Source organism: Platalea leucorodia (assembly GCF_965183815.1).
Source record: "Platalea leucorodia genome assembly, chromosome: 1".
NCBI lineage: Eukaryota > Metazoa > Chordata > Aves > Pelecaniformes > Threskiornithidae > Platalea > Platalea leucorodia.
In genome coordinates, this window is record NC_138823.1 from 20961069 (window position 1) to 20983946 (window position 22878).

The 22878-nt window shown below is 36.7% G+C and overlaps 1 protein-coding gene across 3 annotated transcripts in view; it reads right to left on the minus strand.

Moving 5' to 3' along the window:
* Window positions 1-1046: 1046 nt before the first annotated feature.
* Window positions 1047-22878, minus strand: part of OXR1 (oxidation resistance 1) — a gene marked incomplete at its 5' end in the record, with an annotated part of 88407 nt that continues 66575 nt past the window's right edge. For 2 of the 3 annotated variants that reach the window (XM_082326684.1, XM_082326682.1), the window contains 6 exons: window positions 1047-3116; window positions 3890-3963; window positions 4546-4641; window positions 12128-12280; window positions 13004-13129; window positions 16562-16642. In XM_082326684.1, the coding sequence (XP_082182810.1) occupies window positions 2981-3116; window positions 3890-3963; window positions 4546-4641; window positions 12128-12280; window positions 13004-13129; window positions 16562-16642 (666 nt within the window). In that variant the 3' untranslated portion in view covers window positions 1047-2980. The remainder of the gene's footprint in view (window positions 3117-3889; window positions 3964-4545; window positions 4642-12127; window positions 12281-13003; window positions 13130-16561; window positions 16643-22878) is intronic. The other variant, XM_082326683.1, reaches the window with a different exon arrangement.

Genomic DNA, 22878 nt, shown 5'->3' on the forward strand with positions numbered 1-22878 from the left:
CTCTTCAAAGACTGGATTTTATGCAGACATGCTAACTCCCATACAAAAAAAAAAAAAAAATAAATCTAATGTAGTATATATAGGTGAGCAGGAGCATGAAAGCACAAGCCATATGTGAGAAATCATGTCCTTTTGCAGATTATACAAAAGCAGTAATTAACATAAATAGGATTTAGAGCTGAAAGATGATGTGGTAAGAATATCAAGTATCTGAGTAAAACATGAAGTTAGTCAATGAATACATCCGAGTACTGTATGCTGAGACACAGTCTTCTGGCACCGAACTCTTTCAAAATGTAGCTCATAAAGCCTTCAGCATATGTCAAACCTCAACTCTTTACAGTCATAGAAGCAAACCTTGCCAGGAAAGATGGAAAGGATGTATACTGCAGAAAATTCATATTGAATTGAAGGCAGGAGGTACATCAAGACAGTGCCTTTGATCTCATCTATACAGTCTTTTATGTGTGACATACAGAAGTTAACTACACCTTTGGTTAATAAAATTAATGGTCTTTCATTAATAGACATGCATTACTCTCTGTAGATCCTTCACACAGCTAGTCACATCACTAAGTGTTACCACAGTCATTTATACTTTAACTTGAATGCCTTTCTGTTCCTTAACTAATTTAGTATTTATACAAGCGTGATTGCTACCGTACTGCTTACTATACTGTTCTTTGATTTCCACTTTTTTTTTCCCCATGTGCCTTTCCAAGACTGGTCCAAAACTCAGAGACATTCAGCTAACTGAAGATATTCTGTGCTTTTATATAATTCTTCAAAGTATAATTCTTTATAAAATTCTTCACAGTAGCATTTAAAATCTAATACAGGCTTCATTTGCAGTATGAGCTTAGCATAGAGACTAAGCACTTGAATTACTGGGGTTTGTCAGCAAGGATAATCTGAGACTTCTTTTTTCCTCTTGAAAATGGCTGAAGACAGTGTGTTTCACTGCTTCCCACTGGGCTTTCAAAAATCCCAAAACGGATGAGCAAATGCATCCTATATATTCAGTACAGTTATTAAATGAACAGCAACAATCTGCATTTGTGCTTCTAAGTAAACTCCAACTTCTAAATAAATTCCAAGTCAAGTTTATTTTTACATATATTTAGATTTATTTGCTATACATCACTGTGACCTTATAGTACTTAAAATCCATTACAGGATTTTGTTGTTGTTGTAATAATCAGTCTTAACTCCACAAAGACAATAATACTGCTGTGGAAGACCAAAGGGGAGAAAAGCCATTTCAATTTATTTACAGTTCCTTATTTTGTAAACATTTAGTCTACACATTGCACTATGTTCTAATAAGGATAAAGAGCTATACATAGAGACAGGAAACAAAGCCCTGTATTTCTATTCATATTGAGCATTAGCATATTATAGATGAAACATCTGCCCTTTCTCATTACCATAGCAGTAAGCTGTCTTCAAATAAGGTTTTAAAACTTTCCAGAGATGTAAATATTTTGAAATAATATACAACTACATCTACTTAAGCCAAACCATTTGGCTTTTATTCCATTTCTAGAATAATTTAAAGTGCTATAAGCAACCCGTCAATCAACACTTTTCTATAATAACAAAACTACTTTAAACATTAATTTACAAGATAATATACAATGTTCATCTGAAATAGCTGAAATTTCAGCACAAAGTCAGTCACTGTCACACTTAACAGCAATTTTTTTTTGTTGTTGTTTTGTTTTTGCAGAACATAGAATAAAAGCTTTGAAACAAACAGTTTTGTTGAGCTGTTATTGCCACAATGGCTTATCAATTTTCCTACAAAAGTGGACAAGAGCTACTGGAACTGTATTCTAGCCTGTCATTTTTTTTTTGAGGTCACATGACAGTAAGTTTGCATATTCCACGAGTCTACTGAATTACAATATTGTCTACCTATAGTACATTATCTCATTTTAATCAGAGCTGGTGCTAACTGTAAATTTACAACATAGACCCACTCAAAAACATCACAACTATTTTTTTTTCTTTGGACAGGAATAAGCTATATTCTTGGAGTTGATGTGCTACACGGCTACAACAGTATAACAGTATATATCTGACACTTTATGTTGAAGAAAGATGCATCTGTTTCTGTACTTTTAATGCCCTACTATAGCTACAAATTGTTCACTGAGTTTTGCTTGCTTTAGCCTTTTAATTTTGTGGAACTACCATATTCTTACATTCCCTTGCTATTTTGTAAGTCCTTGCCACGTAGCTCAATATTGTCAGTATTTGTCCCAAACCTGCAGATCATTAACAGCGTGTGCAAAACACTCTTTAATACAATCAGCATGCAGCTAGAACACTATTAACTGACTTTTTTTTCTAAACACGAACAATAAACAAGACAAGTGGCACTGTTGACTTTGGAGATCTTCTAACTTCACCATATGTGTACTGGTATGTGTTAAGAAGGAATGCTAGGCTTCTCATCTATCTGTGGCACCATACGAATTAACCCATCATTGGTCCGGACCAATCTCTGCAGTACTGCTGCCAACTACCCACACGCAGCTTTCTTATATAGGTTCACAGAGGGCAACTTCATTTATAGACATAATTTGAATACAAAAATAATAACCTATATTCAATGAAGCAGCCCCCTAGCAGGATGGTAGAAAGGTGTGTGTGGGAAACCTGGGAGGCAACTGTAATAAGGATAAGAAAATTTTGTAGGCTGCAAGGCTCAAAGTAACTAATGTTAATTTTTAGTCCACATGGTCTATATTTTGTAAAAGTGTCTCCAGCTTAGAAAAAGTAGGACAGTATATTACAGATGTGAGAGCATGAAAAAAAGTCTGCTATTTCAAAATAATAACTAAACGGCCACACCGAAAACTTACAAAAAAAAATCAAAAAGGTAAACCGGTGCATTATATTGCTCCTAGGGATTTTTCAGCTGCACTGATTCTTGTCAGGTTTGGGACAATACCCTGTAGAAATAGTTAAATACTCATTCAAAACCCCAAATTTCTATGTCTTGAATAATGAAGTCTTCTCGCTTAGAAAGTGTATGATTCCCAAATGTTTTACATGAGTGACTTCTTCCATGGTAGAGATCACCATCGAGCCAGAGAGCAAACTCGCCTCTGCAAGACAGACAATATATTAAAGCAAAAGACTGAGGGAGTAAGCATTAAACTTATGAATATATTTTTCATTCAGAATTCAGAAACAAAGATGAATTATACATTTTTTTTCAACACAAGTACTTCATAGCTGTTGATAAATTTGAAGCTGCAAAGACTTATTTTTTTTTTACTATTTATTATTAATTTGGGAATATCCCTCTTTCAGATATTCTGAAATAAAAAGCTAATCAGAATTCCTCAGTTTTCAGCCACTTCCATTTGTATTAAGAAAAAGGCATAACAGTACTCTTCTATGTGAGAAGAAAGGTGATAATGAATGGCAGAAACATCCCAGAAGCTTATGCACCTGCATGGGGGAAAAAAGGGGTGAGACAACATAAAATTTCTGAAGACGCTGGCATGTCTTTGGATGGTACAGTTTCGATTCCAGCCTCTTCTAGTTACACATAATTTTCACATTTACATACCTTCAGAATCATACTATCTTGTGTGCATTCTGAATATACCAAGACACACATGCAAGTAGAGCATGCAAGGCAGCATAACCTTGCAGGACTGAAACTCGATGCCACACTATGCTGAAGACAAACCTCCTGTTTAATTCTCCCGAACATAGGAAGCTAAACATCTGACATATTAAATCTCTCTCGGCTAGTAACTGTTGAGTCCTGAGCTATCAAACTGAAGTCAATTCCAGATTTTCTTTTCAAAGGTGTACACACATACACACTTTTAACAGACTCTAATGACAGAAAGAATTTATAACTTACCCTCCTCCACCAAAAGCAAGGGAGTCCATGTCTCCTTTAATGAAGAACATGTTGTCTCCTGTCCATTTGAAAACCTAATGAAAAAACACAAAACCAGACCAGTAAGTTAAAATATCTGAACTTTTTGTTTGGGTGGAAGGGAAACCAAACACCAATAAAGACACACTATGGGTGGCTATAGGCCAATTTTATGAAGTTACCAAGTTTACACAGAAAATTTAGGGAAAAGATACATGCAGACAAATTGTCTTATATTTTATACTATTAAAATAAGACCATTCCAAAATAGGTCTTCTTTGAGCACTGAAACTTCTATACAATGAGAAATACCGAGAAAATATGTTTTGGTTAGATAATATGCCCTTTAAAAGGATGTAGTTTGTGAATTTTCAGACAGATACCTGGCAGAATTTAGAATAGTAGAAAAATCTTCAGTACAATAGAAGAGTCAGGTTGAATATGTTTTTCTCTATGCAAACACTACCAATTTACTGTGCACTTATTGATTCTGTGGAAAAACTACTATGATGACATTTTTTTGGCCAATTCCTAGAATTTTTCAGATTATTTACTGTTAGATTTATTCAGTAAGTATCTTAAGATAATGCATATGGGGGAAAAAAAAAGCAAAAGCATACAAAGTTATTACTACTTACCTCAAAATCTGGAGAAAAAGTGAACATAAAGGTCTCTCCAGTCCCATAAAAGCCATCACTCACTTTAAATGGTTCAGATGCTAGTGCACCAAAAACCTGTAAGCAAAAATATGCAAGAGAAAATACTTAAGAAAAACTACACGGCATCTGAGAACCTCTAGTGATAGTAACTGATAAACAAATCACGTTGTAAACATTGCCAGATTTGGAGTTCACTACAAGATAAGCCTCACATAGAATCACGGTTCCAAATGCATTGACTGAGATATGGTATGGTGCTTTGTGGTACAACAAAAAGAAGGTAAGAGGACTCTTTCTCAATAAAAAGTTAAAGTAGTAAAAAAATAAAAATCAAAGTGATAAAAACTAAACTCAAGAAATTCTCAGAAACAATGTACATATTTAGGTTCTGCTCCTTCCTACGCACCTCTTCTTCCACTTCAACTAGGCTATTTTCTGAGTTGTTGTTTTTCATATAATTTATTCATTCCAATCCAAATAACAGGTAAGCACTGGTTACTCTGTCTTACAACAGAGACAAACTTTGCTGGGTAGTAGAAGTATTTTTAATATTCAGTAATTAGAACATTACAACAGTAGTTAAAAAGGTCTAAGGACTGACCATTGGCTTTTTAAACCTGATTAAAGTAGTATCAATTTCTCAGGAACTAGAATAACTAGAAAAAAACCCCGCATGATTATACAAAATTAACTATACCCCAATGAAGTACAACCCTCGCAAAATCAGTATTTCTGTTGTTAGTAGGAAGCTTGTTTCAACATCTGCAAGAGCAGAATAGATGTAAGTGCCAAAGCACTCCACTACCGCACTCTTATTTGTCTGTATGAGAAAGAAAGAAAAAAAGAAACCCAAACGAAGCTTCTGTGGTTTTGCTCACATTAAACAGTGAGTTTGAGAAGCATGGGACTGATGAGAGTGAGACATTAAAGCTAGTGTCCTGACTTGGATTACGTTCAGGATATAAAGTAGAAACTATTTTCTTCTGCCCATCCTAAGAAACTCCTTGGCTGTAGGTAGGTTTTTCAAGCATTCCTTTCCATGTTGAGCTCTATAGTAGCTGTTAACAAACACAAAACTAAGTGAGCGTGAACTTCAGATCTGGAATTCAAGGATTATATATGGCTATCAAGCATCTAATAAAGACTGCCCCAGCTCAATTTTGAGTTACCAGTTCAGAACAACCACTATTAGAAAACTCATTTTTCAGGAATTTTACGTGGTCCAGGTTTCTTGTTCAGAAACTTGTAATTGAAATACAAGACAGCAAGCCTGAAAGAAGAATCATGTAAATAAAAGATGTGCTCATTATGAAACAAAACATCCTCCTGCCCTCAATAGACAATCTTCCACTGAATGGTTATGAAAAAAAAAAAACAACCTGCTAGTCTTCTAAAGAATATCAGGGATACTTTTCTTCAAACATCCTGATAATGCACATCAGACTGTGTTAAGTCTAATAGATCAATCATGCCAATAGCAGATGTTTTTAAATATTTTTGTTGAATTCAAGCACTAATCTCTTGCAATAAACTTTTAATAATTTTGAAAAAATTATGTTCAGTAGCAAACAAAATTAATTTGATGCAGGTAGTACTGCACATTTTAGAAGTCAGTGTTGATACAGAGCAGAAGAGAGGTAGGACTTACATACAGAACTTAAAGTCGTAACACCTCCAGAAGCTTCCTTAAATAAATTACGTAGTAATAATAATATATGTATTTTTTTTAAGAACAAAATATCACTACACTAACAAGATATTTTCCTCTTCCTTTACTTAAAGAGAATTACATTTGAGGATACATGGGACTAGTATTTACACTCTAATATCCGATTCTCTGGAGGAATTTTTAAACTTACTTGACAAAGTGATGAAATAAAGTATCACAGTCAGGTAAAGGTGCTCACTTTGAAAAGACCTGTATCAGTTTCGGAGGCATGGTTAAAGCGTAAATTCAGTCTAAAAGTTTGAAGTTCCATGAAGTTTCTGTACCTCTGCTTTAATGCAAGCTCACAGGAGAACTAACCCAGTCCTTTTTTTGCACAGACATTTATTTCATTCAACATTATAGGATCAAACACTGGCAAGACATTTCTCTATTATCTCACAGTCTAAAGGACAAGAACAGGCTTAAGAGAGAAAACTACCATTTATGTTTTGCTTTCCGGGGAAATCAGACCAAATCAGACCAAAATAAAGGAATTCTTTAAAGAAGATGCTTGTGTTCCTGTTACTTTCCAGAAGGCTTTTTAGTTTTGCCTTTTTTTTTTTATCCTGTGTGTGTTTTTTTTAAGGTAGGCTTGAAATGAGTCCCCAGTGTTATAAAAAGCTGTAGGTCTCAATACTTTTCTTTTTTTAGCCCATTACTAGTTATATGGCCTTGTGGGTCAGAGAAAGTTCAAGCGAGATTTGACCAAGTATAACATCCAACGCAAGATTTGTAGTAAATCGTGCTCAGAACACTAAATAATCATATAGTCAACAACAGCAACAATAATTAAAAAAAAAAAAAAAAAAGAGAGGTCAGAGAAGTCCCCCTGCATTCTGGCATGATGGGGGGGGGACGGGACGTGGGGGGAAATAAAATTAGGAATTAAGTAGATCTGAACATTGTTATTCGAGATTTGTGGGAAATCAGTTGGCTTAAATATAATCACACTGATTTAGTCTAGAGCTACAAAGACATGCAAAGTGTTCTCTTCCCCCACAATTTGTGAAGAACTCAAAATTTACATTGTAGAGAAGGCAGTTTAAACTGCTGTTTGATTTCAGGTTTAAATTAAGAGAAGCAATAGTTGTCCTATTAGAAAGAAAACTAACTCTAAAATCCTTTTTCTAAAAATAGGCTTGGCTCAGTTGAAATATGTTTTAAGTGAGAAGACTTTACAGGGTGATTCACACTAGATAATGACATTTGAGATTGATAGTAGTCAATCATTCTAAGCTGGTACTTTAGGTATCGCTGAAAATTCTCTACGAGTAAAGGCTGGGAGAGGGATTCTTCTAGGCATGCTTTACTTAGTTTTGGTTAAGGTTTTTAATGACTTTATTCATTATAATTCTTCCCTCAGAACATCAAGAATTATTGGTTCATTGTCCTTCAAAGACAACTGATCAAAAATCAAAGCCTTCGATATTAAGTATACGGCTATACTAATCCTCAAGTTTCTATCAATTAGGTTGTTTAGCAACATAACATTTTTTTACGATTTTATTCGGTTACTTCAGTGTCACAAAACAATTACCTCCAACCCTGACTTCATGCATATTTTCGTCAACAACAGAATTTGAAACTTCAAGACAGTGTTTCATTTTTACCTGATCTTTACCACCTGCTCCATTAACGGTAACTGTTAAGGTTAAAAATTAAAGATGAAAGAGTCAGAAAGAATGCATAATTGCTGTAGTCCATTCTGTCTATTGCTGGAGTTCTGCAGAAATCAGTACACAATTTTTTTTTTTTTTTTCCTTTTTTCATTACCTTTGCACATGTAATCTCTAAAATGCAGAATAGGTAAGACTTTTTTCCTGCTTGTGATTTCAAGTGTCTGCGGCAGTAGGCTAGACTTCAGAAACCTGGGTGTAACTTTTCTCTGTCAAACATTTTATGACCTTTGACTGTGCTTACTGTATGCAGGTAACTGAACTTAAACAGAGCATCTTTTAAGGTAAAAATCCATATTGAATTCAAATTAGGAAAGTGATTCATGAATGGAACAAAATGGGCTGCTGAAATAAAGAAAACTCCATGTTTAAACAACTACATGAATATTTTCCAGCAACTCCACTGCAATGTGAAGCCATTGAACCCTTCCAATTATTTCTTAATTTATATGTAGCTTCAAACTATCCGAGTCTCTGTATCCTAACTTCTTTTAAGGACTCAAGTTATTCTTTGAAGAGAAGCTCTGGTAGCTACATTTGGGCAGCTAAGACATGTCTGTGTTCAGATCAATACCCTCAGGGCTGACACTACATCTAGTAAGTAAATGTAAGTAAAAAAATTAAATAAGTATAAGATTTCATTAACAATAGACATTCCTTGAGAGGAATTAACCATCTGTTAGAACAACACACAGAGTTGTGCCAATTCTAAACTATCTCAGTTCAGCTTCTACACAGGTATGAACTTGTCACACAACACTTATTTCATTGTTTGTCTTGAATCATCTCAGGGCTGTTATTTGTATACCAGTAAAACAGAAAGCTAGCACATCCTAACCATATGCAAAACCTTACCTGTTCTATTTAAGAGACTCTGAAGCTTGCTTCATATACAGATACAGGAGTATTTTATTTCTAATTATAGAATAACTTAGGTTATAGAGAACCTCAGATGGTCTCTTGTACAGTTCCCTATTCAAAGGAGGACTAATTCCAAAGCTATACTGGGTTGACTCAGAGCCTTGTCCAGCTAAGCTTTGAGTACCTCTAGGAATCAGGATTCTACAGCCTCTCTATGTACATGTTCTATATGCTTCTATCAACAAGTCTGGGTCTTGAAAGATCACGTTGTTGCTATAAGCAACATTAAAAGAATCAGGCTTTACATCAAAAGAGCAATTTGCTTCCCAACAGTTATTTTTAGTCCTTTGAGAAGTGAGGTCTACAGGGTTTCTGCATGAGATCAGATTGTTGTGGCTAGTTGTTGAGACCAACAAACAAACTCCCAAGTTCTAGGCTCCAGGTCTCACACCTTTCCAGTGTATATAATACAATCTGAAGAATGACTTAAAAAAAACTAGACAGTGCTTTGGTTGGTTAACTGCATTAACTCCACTTCTGGAAGACCACTTGTTTAGTGACTCATGTTCAGGAATTGGGTGTTAATTTCTTTTTAAATGGCTGTCAGAATAGACACTAGATCTTGGTGTCTTCACTAACAGAAGCACATACCAGTAAACAGACACCCAGTCCATAACAACTGTAATGTAGATATCTATAGATTTCATTAGCACCTTTATTAGAGATTCTCCCAGAATTGTCAACAGCAGGCAATTTAGGTGGCTTCAGATTCCAACGTTCAACTAGACGATGTTCAGCTTTTACAGAAATAAAGCTTTAGTTTGTGAAAGCTGGGTGTTTTGGCTGCTTTTTTTTTTTGACAGCCCTTTAAGTAAAACTATTAATTGATTTTAAAGAGAAATTAAGATTGGAGAAGGTTTTGGAAAAGAAAATAAAAATAAGGTGAGGCTTAGCAGCCTTTAATGAACGATATTATGAAAAATATTATGAAAAGTTACAAGGTACACTTGCTCCTTACTCAATGTCAACATCAGATAAAGGCTGTCTTCATAAGCATGGACAACAAAGAACAGGGTCTCAAAGGAAGTAGCCCAGCAAATAAATTAATTCTAGTTCAAAGGAAAAGTACCTCAATCAAGCATAAGACAAAACCAGTATCTTTCATAAACACAGAAGCTACAAAGTGGGCAGAACAAGGAACGCCAGAAAGGAGTGAGGAGGTATGCTCAGCAAATGAGAAGAAACTATCTGGTCATAATTCTGTCATTCTTCAAAAAGGCTGAATCTCATTTGGGATCTTCTCTCAACTAGACAGCTTAGAAAACAGGCAGTGATCTTGGAGCATAAAATATGAAAACACCTGGTCTCACTTAAAACACATTTTGGAAGGGCATAAGTAGTATTTATCTTGGCATATTGCTAGTGAACTATTCCTGGATACACTATTCTATAAAAAAGTACTCAGATTCTTTTTCAGTCATGGAAAGCAGTTTTATAGGACTATCTGCCATGAAGGTACAAGATATTAAAGATAAATTAACTGCTTTCAAAAAAATCAATAGCTTCTTTAAAAGATGGATGGCCCTCATTAATTACCATCAAAGGGCATAGCAGGTTACCATTGTCTTATTTTTCATGATTGTAGATCCTTCCATCAAGAGGAGAAAGATTCTACACTAAATTTCCACAGGTTTTGAATTCAAAGATAGTGTAAAATTAATTTTCAGCTGTCAAATGCAAAGACATTTCACATTAATAGCTTGAGAGACAGAACGACTGAAAACACCAGTCTCACTACACTGGTGAAGAACTCGGCATGTAAAACTTGTCTGAACCTTTCCTTCTGTGGCATACATTGCATGCTGAATACACATGAATTTCACTCACTCTTGTGTGGAACCTAGATAAGATCTGGCATACACTGTGAAAGATATAAGTTCAGGTGGCTACTTGTCCCAAAAGTCTAAGGAATGCTTTCATACATGTTCCTGGGCATGAGCCTGTAAGTTGAGATTTGTCATGGTTTGTTTCACAAAAAAATTATGACATGTCTATGAATTCCCTGTTTGGTTGGGCAACCATGACACTTTTTGAACATGCAAGTATATGGAAGGTCATCTGAATTCTTCCAGCAACAGAACAATACTACATACTGGTGGCAAGACAACCCTGCCAGAAAAGGGACATTTTCTTTCTGGACCGGATAATCAGGTACTAGGAAGTAGATGTACAAATTTATCTTGAGGTGCTAATACGGGAATCGGAGAAGGAAAGTTACCAAAGTACATCTAAGAGGCTGATGGGTCTCTGTTGAGACATCTCAAGTCTATTGAGTAGTTTTTATCTTCAAGACTAAAAAGTAAATGAAGAGAAGTTCCCTTTTAAAGAAGTTCTGGGAAAGAGTGCTCCACTAGCAGAAATCTAAAAGGGATTTTTCTTTTTAAGGGATCCCTGAGGCAGGAAACAGAAGAAAAAAAAAAACAAGTTGTGACTTGAATTAGAAAACATACCCTTCATTTACAGTTTTCAGCCCCTCCTGAATGATATGAGGTGATATGAGCCCATGCTTCCTGAAAATAAACAGTGGTTACCAAAGTGGGACAGATAAATGAAGTAAATGCCACAGATTTTGCAGTGGTTCTGTCACTTCTTCACGACAGCAGTAACTTGCTTCCACAAGAGAGCACAGAAGTTTCAGAAAGAAAGAATCAAAGTCTCATGCTGCCTGTAACATTCACTTGTTATCAGAATACTCAAGAGAAGATGTTTGTTATTCAAACGGTCAGATGTGATCCACTTTCTGGAATTCATACCCCAGTCAAAGGAGAGTAGAGCACAACTACAGAGACTCAAGGAACAAAAATCTGTTATGCAGCAAAGATCCCGCAGCCCTAGAACAAGAGAGAGATGTTGGCTGCAGCCACAGAACGTACCGAGACACACCAGCCACAGCTGGCAATGACATTCCAACTCAACAAGACCTTCCAGCATCAGAAAGTTTTAGAGACTATATTTCTCGTGTTTTAAGTGCATTAAAAAAAGAATATTAAAAGTAAATTCGGTAATTGGGTATTATAAGACTCATGCATGGTGACAGTGAACTTGTATCATTCAAGTATTTCCTAAAAATGTAGTGTCAAGACTGCTTGACAGTGAAACATGTTTTTAAAAGCCTCTACGCAACTATCAAGGAGAAAAATCAGCTTAATGCACACAATTTTATCTCCCGTGACGGACTGATGTCTCAGCTATTCCTTTATATTCCTCAAACATTTTTCTTGATAGGTGCCCTACCTCCACGTAAACATTTTCCTACCTGTCCATCACTGTCCTTGATAACCAACAGCACAGGTGTGTCTAATCCCAGCATAGTTCGATACAAGGTCTTCAAGCTCATGCCATGCTTTGCAGTACTGTAGACAAGAGTCCATGGATATCCAATGGTCCGTGGTGGAAGAGACTTTGTGAGCTGTTAACGAGATAATAACAACCCTCTCATTTAGTTTTTTACTATTTTTAAGAATATGTTACATATAAATGAAAGCTGATTATATTCCTTTGAACTACTACAAGTGGTCTTAAAAGCTAGTTTAGTTCAGACCAACTCTAAAGTTTCACATGTATATTTTCTATCCCTGGTCTCTCAAAGTAGCTTTATTTTCCTACCTCTACCAGTGACCTGTAGGAGAAGAATGATTTACCAACTGAATAACACGTGTTTGGTGAGGTCTCTAAATGGTTTCTCTAAAGACAGTACAACCACATAGTTTTTCTTACATAACAATACTATGTCTCAGTACTGGGGAACTAGATCACTCAAGTCAACAGGTAACAAGCTGAAGGGTGAAGGATGCTTGCTCTCTTGTTCCTATGCCTTTGAATGCAATCAGCCTTGATCCAAACCTGCACTAAACACATTTAATGAGATGACTTTGGACTGGACAGCAAGAACTGCAGTGAAAGCCAAGCTGTTTTCAAGGAAGAATGAAATAAGGGCAAAGACATAGACTAGTGTGGTCATGGTGTATTGTTATGATAAGAAAAAAAAGGCAACATTTTAGCTATGAATTGTTTTGTGCTTATGCATTTAATATCACACAAGGTCTTCCTACTGGTGTGTTTTACACTACAGTCATAGCATTTGTGATATATTAATGTACAATACTAAAAAATTACATATATAAGTTAATACCTTCTCAATTTGTTCTGGCTGTAGTAATTCACTGGGATCACTAAGATTTGGCCGGAATGCTTCAGGCTCCAGGTCTGTTTTGATATTTGTTGCCTGTTTTGAATTGATATCTTCTCTTGTTGTTATCTAGAAAAAGAACAAGAAGAAAATAAGTATTTGCAATTCTGTTAGCAGGGAAGAGAAACTGCAGGTTTAAGATCATGCAGTTACCAATTTACAGTTACGCAACTCCTTCAAAAGTTAAGTAGTCCATTAGATTTGATCTGACCAAGATTTCCACTGCTTTCAATAGCAAGCCAGTACTCAACTATATACTAACAATAAATTACACAAACACCTACTCAGAAGAAAGCTATGGTTTTATGCTTGGAAAAAACCCTCAAAACCCAAGAAAACAAAAAACCAAAAAGAGTCCTCATACACAGCTGAAGGACTTCAAACACTTTTCAGAGGTCAGCTTACAAAGTCCTTGCATTTTAATACTAACACAGCATTTACATTAAATGTAATTAAAAAACCCAGACAGGAAAGGAATTGAAACTTCAACATGGATATTTCTCAGTAGTTTCTGAATCAATACTCTTTCAGAATACTCATGAAAGTTTTCAGATATGTAGTAGACATGTGGAAAGACTGCTGTCAAGTATTTTGAGTAAAGCATCTGAATGGAGCCCTAGGAATATTGCTGCTCCATAAGCTGATCTGCTGGAGTCCTTATGGGAATCAAAGAAGAGAGGATTGAGTGGGTGGGGAGGGGAAAACAGCAGTAACACTTATGCTGCATAGTGAGCTTTGGGGTCCGGCAAAGATGCACTATGCACAAACACCCTGTAGTAGTTCAAAATACCTGCCCCATACATCCACCCTACTGAGTTGTTGTAAATCACCATTTAGTGGAGTTGGCGGCAGAAGGCCACGAAACTCCTCATCAGATATCATAGCTTATGACAGCTTCTTACCCCAGTCCACATTCATTGGCACTTTAAAGCTGAAGTGCCACGTGTTGAGAACTAGACTGGCCGAGACCCAAACAGGTTTCCTTCTATAAATCTTGCTGCAGGGATAGTTAAAACTTGCTGTGGGGATAGTGAAATCTGACAGAGGAGTACGACAAAGTGAAGGAAGTTTACTAACTTAAGCCTCCACAGCAAGGGTCATTAAAATGTTGAAAGAGTTGCTAAGAAAGAAAAAAAAAAAAAGGTAACAAGAATGAGTGCATTTGAATAATTTATCAGCCTGAACCAAGTTTCACTGAAAGTCAGAGCGTCCAAATTATTTAAAGCCTGAATCCTGAGAATTTCAAGAAAATACCTGCCAAAACCACCTACCAACTCCAGAATAACAACCAGTGTTTGCCACACACCTCATACTCTAAACATACAGGACACAACTATGGTATTTCACATACCACCATGACAAACTTTGCCAAGCTTTTGCAAAGAGAGCTTTCTTAGTTAACAAAAGAAAAGCCAAACCAAAGAAAACTCTGAAATACATATAAGACTATTTAAACAAATACAGCCACCTGAGGAAAAAAAAAAAAAAAAAAAATCCCTTTCCTCTCCCCCAAGAACTATGAAAAGAGTTACTATCACAAACTCCTGTTACTTAAAAATAGGCTTATGAAGTCAAAGTATCAAAGTATATTCATACAATAACTTAATTCAATATTAATTCTTAACTCAAGAAAAGGTGCACTTAAAGAAAGTGAGTATCAAGCAAGGAAAAATCTCAAGCCTTCCATTTTTCAATGGAAGGTAACAAGCATTTCCAATGTAAACTATGCACTAATCTCCATATAACAACAAAAAAGTATATGCATTTATCCATACAGCTTCATGTACAAAAAGATGACCTACAGACTGCCATTATAGACTGTTATCTGTAAGACATGTTATTTGGTAGTCCAACTCTTCCACCTCAAATGCCTTTCATACATTATATATTACTTCTTCAACTCCATAGAAGTTCAGCATTGTTCAAGTGTACAGCAGAAAGCTTATTCCCTTTGTTATTCTTTAATTCTGACTACAGTGCACCATGCAAAACATGAATAATTTGGATTGGAGGGGGAGGCTTGTGGTTTTTGTTGTTGTTGGTTGGATTTTTTTGCCTTCTTTTAATTATTATTATTACAGTAAAGCAACTTTCTTCTAGGGACAACACTGCTTTGTAGAACTGGACAAAGACGCGTCTGTCCAAAGGTATCTATCTACCTGTTTGACAGAACGCAGTGTAGTTTCAAAACCTGCAAATTTATTTCCCACTAAACTTTGACAGAGTAGACTGACCTGTAGTCAGATTCCAGGGGCTTCTGAGGCTAGTAACTGCCACACAGTCTACACTACAAACACTGAAGGGGCCTCAGAGCAGAGAGTTTATAGGCTCCAGCCCATCACATCAGATTTTTCAAGTCAGCCTAAATCCTGAGTTCGGGCATTCCAGGTGAAAGGTATTTGGAAAGAGCTCTTGCACTTCCAGGATATTAATACAAGGATTCTCCACCACCACTTGCCAGAAACAGAATTGTTTTGTTCTCAAGTGGGAATGAAATTTTTTTTTTGCAAAATTTCTGGTTTTCCCATAGAAGTAGAACTGCAGCTTTTAGGTTCATGCTCATTATTGATTTATGCAACCGTATTACTTACAAAACATTTTAAAGCCATTAATTACTGATTATTAAACAAACAGAAATAAAACAGCTAAGAAAATGTTTTCTTATGTGTAATTACATAACAGGTTAAAAAAAGCCAAGATCAAAGTAAAAAAACAGAACTGAAACTTTTTACAGTTTCAGCAGCCAATTACTACAGGAAAACAAAATACTCAATGCTTCTAAGGAGTTCTAAGCTATGCTTTCCATCACTAAGTTATGTATGATGTACACAGCAGCTAACAATTTTATAACTGTCAAAGAACTAAGAAACACCTAAAGAGAATGCAAATATCAGTTTAAGTCCATATCAGTAAACCATCAAAAATTCAAACCAAAGTACTGTTTTTGGAATAGACAGTTCCATTATCAGCTCCACGTGTATCACCTTTGCCATGTCGAACTGCCTCAGTTACCTGCTTGCATAACGAGAAAAATACTTACCTATTCCACAGAAGTTGTGAAGCTTCATACTTGCCAAGTACTGTGAGATTCTTGATGAAAGATTCCTATATAAAATTAAACACCCATGCAACAAGGTTTTGAATTCTTCACCTGGTTTGCATTCTTTTTAGGAAAGCTTCTATCTAACACAACACACCAGTCTAAAGTGGAAGTTAAAACACATCACTCCAAGTCAAGCAGTACTGAGAACAAATTTTCAAATTCTGACAGAAAATTCCTGTTTGAAAAAGTTGAAAGTAATAATTCAATCATAAAATTACTGATTCCATCATAGCACTGCACAATTAAATACATCCAAAACAAAGGAATTTTCTGCTGGATCCTTGTAGTGCTGTAGACAAGACAAACCCACTGAGTGTGGGACTTGCCCTGATCAAAGACACTACAAAGAAAGATGTTTTAGTATCTGGAGATGGGGTTTAAACTACTGAAGAGGGCACCTGGAGACGTCTGCAGAGTGTGCGCAGTTCTTCGCTATTTAGAGCGTCGATCCTGCGGTGATACTCAGCCACTGACACTACCTGAATATGGAGACAGGAAGACAATAATTCCACTGACAGTTGAAGAAAAGTAAAAAGGTAAGAAAGAAAAAAGTGGAGGAGAGTAATGAAGGGAAAATGTGCAATGATAACAAACAAGAAGTGCTAAAAGATGTGTGTTTCTGCAAGGACAATGCGCACGTAGGTGATTTTAGACGTATGAGTAGACACAGCAAAATTACAAATTAAACACTAATGGCACTAGCAGTCAGACATATCTCACTGCTCTAGGATGAATATAGAACTGATATAGGAGCACATAAAGTTACCAGTATCAGGATGCTAAGTTAGAAGTCAATCTGAGTTGCATGCCTTAACCCAAACTCTTCCGCCTGAAGTCCTCTCAAACACTTTTTACACCCAGATTAATGAATCCTGTGAACCTGGTTTGCTTTCCTGGATAAAACCTAGGAGGAAACCTCAGTTTTCTCAGTAGGTTCTGACTCTTCTGTCTGACAGTGAAGATACAGTTAAAGACAAGGTAGCAGGACTAAAGTTTAATAACTCCCCAATACCACCCCCACAGTATCTTTATCCTGTACTTTCTCTTCATCTCCAAAGCTTCATGAGCTGCTCATCTGTCAACGCATTCACTCCAAATGGTACCTCCACTTTGGCAGGAGGTGTACAGCCATAAAGCCTTTAGTCAGAAAGCTCTAGAACATGCTGCTCTGGTGGAACAAGCTGGCTAAAGGACTACAACAGTCATTTTGATGTAACTACAGCAAATAATGTGATTTTGAGAATGACTCAAAATCATCATTTGTATGAAAGCATCTTAAAACAGCTGGTGGAGAGATTAAATGGATGTCCCATGTAGTAAGAGTGTATTAAAAACTTCTAGAGCCTACCACAGTGCAAAGGAAGATAACCACAAGTCCAGCAGCTCCCCATCTACCTGCCCCTACTACAAGGAGTTTGGCCAGATACTCGCCACTGTCCTGAGTACAGAGCCCACAGTCATGCATGACTGGCTCTTGAGCAGAGATGGTTCACTCTACCCCATGCAACTGCAAGGCAAGGAAAAAGGAATACTTGTGACATCCAGTTTTATTACTGAATAATCAGTAATTACTAGAACTCAATTTATTTCCACCATTTTCTACTGTTGTCTTAAAAAAAAAAAACAAACAAGAAAATTGTTGTAAACTCTATTGGTTTGTGTATTCTGAGTCAAGTAGCTATATGCAAAGCTTTAACAGTATTCCACTCAAGCATAAGTGAGAATGTAGTTTTATCCTGTTATTTGCTATGACAGTTCATTGTAAATTACATTGCTCACTCCAGCACCTTATGAATGTGATCCTGAAAAGCAATAATGTGAGGACCCTTTAGCCTTGTTGCTTCTTTAAGCTCAGCCCCTATCACATGAGAGGCAGTAGTTAACTTACAATGGGCCATAAGTGTGTGGTTACTTAAGGAGATTCTTGCAAAAAAAAAAAAAAAAGTCTCATCACCCCCATCAGCATTATATAGTTGCTGTTTCACAATTGGAATGTATACAACTTTATCGGCAATGCCATCTTGCCCTCGACTTCTCAAACACATACTCTATCAACATCCTGCACCTGGGAACTGCTTATCAACCCTTTTGCTCAGTGATCAAGATCTGACACACCTTTTCATATGCCATAGGGGCACCTGAATCCTCAGAACAGTGTGCACAAGGTATTTTAATAAATTTCTTACCTGAGGGAAACATGGATACTTATCCAAGTATGTACACAATAATAGCTCCTTGGCATCCTGAACCTGTTGCACACCATCACGCTACATCTTTACATCTGTTTTGTGAACAAAAGCCTGCATAGTGGCAGACCACTTGTATACAATGACAAACATCATAAATAGCATGTCACAGAATGTCGAACTATCAACAGGAAAATTAAGGGCAAGGAATCCACCCTCTCAAACCCAGTGCTTATTTTAAGTATACAGTCCATACAAATTCTGTAAGTAAACTACAAGACAAACTGCCTCAAGGTTATCCACTCACCACGGAAGCAGGCTTTAAAAATGTACATTAAGATACCTCAATGGTTCAGCTACATACAGTACCTGACCTTCTATAAAATGCATACGGTTTAGGTCAACATGCTTTATTTTTGCTTTGCAGTGGATGAGATTATATACTTCAGGATTCTGCAGCTCATTTAATCACGAAGTCATATATGTCTAAGCCTACTGGCAACTACCTTCTAGAACTTCAAGATATATCTCAATCACTTCCTGAAAGAAAACAGCTAGCGTTTTGTCCCTGCAAGGCCTGAGAGGGCTGTTTTGAAATGTTAGTAGTATCATTAGCCAGAAGTTTATTCTGTGTTATAACCTGGTTTAATTCATAGTCTGCTTATGCTGTTTCCTCTTCCGTCAAGATTTCTTCATTTTCCTTCCTTGTAGTCATATTAATCCTCTACTCTATTTCACCAAGCTAAATAAACCAGTTCTTTTCTTCCCTTCCCCCCAGCCCCTACATCAGCTCTCTGTTCTCCTGATCATTCCAGGAGCTATTTTCTACCTCATTCCACTTTGAACTTTCATTCTTAAACACGGAACTTCATTAGTTTTTCAAACAGTATTAGAAATACTTAGAAAGCAAGGTCTTTCATTCATGAAAGACAAATGCAGTTTTGTATGCATCATACTGGACTGCAGTTTTCAGTACAGAATGTTTCTTTGTAATAAAATTCTTTCATTTTTGGGCAGGTAGCAGTGGATGCCATTTATCTGTATTTCAACAAGGCTTTTGATGCTATCCTATAGTAGCCTTGCAATCAAATCAGTTATGTATCAAATGTGCGAAGATCAAGGCTGATAAAGCAGCTGGACCACTGGGCTCAAAGGGTTGATGCTATTAATGGTTAAGGACTGGAACAGGCTTCCCAGGAAGGCTGCAGAATCTACATCCTTGGAGGCTTTCAAAGTTTGATAAGCAAGGTCCTTAGTCAACTTGGACAAGTTTTTAACATTTAAGCCTTTAAAGTGTAGGACAAGGCTTTCCGAATTCCAATACAGCCCATGTCCTTACACAGAAATTGCCAAATCACCCAAAATTGTAGCGATCTAAGTATTCTGCCAAGGATTAAAGTGCAGGCCTACCTATATGAGTTTGCTACGTGCTTTATTTGCTGCGCTCTCTTCACTACGCATGATCAGCGTCCAGTTTCCTTGATACCCAAAGCTACTTTTTGAGGATCAGGAAGTGTTCCTGACAGACCCTCTATTCTCTCTCTAGTTATTTTCTGCTTCAAAAAGAATACAGGAGAAGAGAAGAACAGCTAAACCTCTTATGATTAACCTGGGCACTGGTTGGAATAGACCAAAACAAATAATACATATAGCCAGGAGATCAGTGTGCTTCAGGGCAAAAATAATTCTGCTTAGGGACTTGGAACAGTCTACCACAGGACAACTCCAAGGGCTAATCAAGTTTGAAATGACATGGGAGATATCCTTAGAGATCTAATACTACCTGCTCTATTCATAACAGCAACATTGATGAGAAAACATGGGATGAGTCATGACTCTTATAGCATGAATGCCTTTCAGCTTGACTCTCCACACCATGTATATGTGAGTTAACCACTTATCAGAACACACAACAGTTTTAATATTTAATGCAGTAAGTCAAATTGCAGGTTTGCATACTAATAATTCAACCAATCAAGAGGCTTAGTATTGTCCTTTTGGAGAAATTCATGTTTTAAACCTTGTTTTTCTGAAAGTATGTCAGAGTACCTAACTCTTGCAAGCTATGCTGGCATACACAGTGAGCAAAACAGAAATCAAAATTCCTAATATGGAACTTTTGTCCTTCAACAACACACATGAAAACATAGTCACAATTATTTGAATGTCCATGAAGTGCAGTTTGTCATGCAGACGGTGACACATCAGCCCTTTCAGTCACCGGTCGTAACAATCTGCTATACGCAGCTGTAAACATGGAAACTGCAGACACCAACGAGGCTTTCCCAGTCCTCTGCCAGTGTAACAAAGCCAAGAGTCACCAACCCACATGCACCTAATGCTTGTTTGATAACAGGGCAGTGTAATTTGCTGCCCTCAAACCAAGTACAGCTAAACTTTCAGAGTTAACAAGTTGCTGAAACTGTCTCCTTAGAGAAAGGGAGGATCTTATTGGAGCTGAGCAGTGCTTCTGAAAGATAAGTATGGAGCATAATGGTAGAAGTGGTTCTCTTCAACCTAAGTTACCTATACCCTCATGATTAACTGTGATTATGAAATAAAAAAGCAAATATGAAGAAAGAGAATGAAAGCTGAACAGTTTTACTTTGAATCTTAATACATGTGTGTACAATTAGGTTAACTGCAAGCTTCATGAACATTATTTCTTTAGAGCAAAAAAAAAAGTTTCACCTTTAAAGTTCCAAGTTATTTAATTGAAAAAATAAATGCCAATGTAGTTTTATCAGTCCATTTACAAAGTTACTCCAAAATATGAGTCCATCTCCAATTCATCAGTAAATGGAAAGGGGAAAGAAAGGATCAAACCCTTTCTAAAGCCTGTAAATATCTTTCAGTGAAAATAAAAGGTGCATTTGTGAACTGAATGCTGTTATGAATATTTCAAAAGAAAACACTAACTTTGTTTTTCAGACAAATTTAGTTTCCTCCCAAAACGTTAGAGATGCTATTTGAAAGAAAGCAGTATTGAAGAAGCAGTCTTCTCCATCACTGATACTATTATTTGGGACATATTGATTACACTACAATAATGTATTAATACATGAAGTTTACCACATCAGATAAACAGTTATAAGTTATCATTCTGAAAAAAACTAACACTAATTTAATTTGATTCATTTTTAATGAGAAGAAAAAAATCCATGCATAGCATTTCCATGTGCCTCCTTGCAAATATAAGCCTCAGTTTAACAAAATAGGTAATACGAAGAGTGCGGCTGCGTCTATCATAGACTATTTACATGCTCATACAATGAGAAGTATTCCTAGATATATTTTGAGCTAGGACCCAAAAATACAAATCATAGATGGAAGTGATTGTAGATGCAAGTACAACCCTCCACTGCATGAAGAGTTTAGGAAAACAGACCAATTGAGGCAACTAATACTTATTTGAATTCCAACAGCATCTAGGAATTCAAAACTTAGACCCCATTCTTTTAGATGGGCACTGCCTAAAACAAGACCACCCAAAACACCCAACTCCCCCACTCCATCAAACCCACCAAAAAAAAAAAAAAAAAAAAAAAAAAAAGGACCCTCTGGGTTCAAGCCAGTCTAAGAAAAAAGTGAAATGCAAGTGGACGAGAAAGCAATCAGGCAGTATTGGTCATTCACCAGCATTAACAAAATTGCAGAAAGTGTTAGGAGATGCATATGAGAGCAGGAATTGGCACTGAAGCAAAGTATGCTACAATGAAACCCAGGGGTATGACCCTAACACAGCTTTGCAGGACAGCGCACGCAGGCTCTCAGGGTTCTGGGCCCTCCTTACGGCCAGCAACACAGTTCACATGAGTCTGCTCGGGACACTGGTGTGGCTGCAAAGCTAAGCATTTTCCGTCTTGTGTGGTTTTCAGCCAATTCAGCTTTCTGCCACTCTACTGATGACAAGGAAGGGAAAGTACAAGAGCTAGCCATTTTAAGCAGAGGAGAGGGACCGGAGTATCACAGCAGTCCCATGAGTTGGCTGGTACTGCAGTTCTTTCTCTCTTTCAATACCTTTAAAACTGGCCATGTCAGAACTGTTCTGCACACCAAGGTGTTTTCCAGAGCATGGACAGAATTGCTAAGTTACATGACAGCAACATTCTCCCTGTGATCAGTATTGTCCCCACAGCTTTGCAGGATGGGCTGTTAAGTATCTGCTTCAAGGTGCTCTAAGCCCACAGTAACTGTACCAAGCCATGATTAACATATACTGAAGATGTTAAAATACCTGCAATAACCAGAATTAATAAATGAACTTGAGAAGAAAGCAATCAAAGCCTGCAGCACACAGAAACTGTTACACTGAGTCTGGACACCTTTATAATAAGCTATTTTTTCAAGATAAGAGAAATCACTAATTTGAGAGATATGATAATGACAGAAAGAGAACTAAATTTAACATGGGCAAACATTAAACAAAGTTTAGGATGTTTGAGCAAAGAACTAAGAATTAGATTTATGAAAATTGCTTTCTTAAAGAGGCAGGTCAGGCAGCTTGACTGACTTTGTCAAAAGAAGAA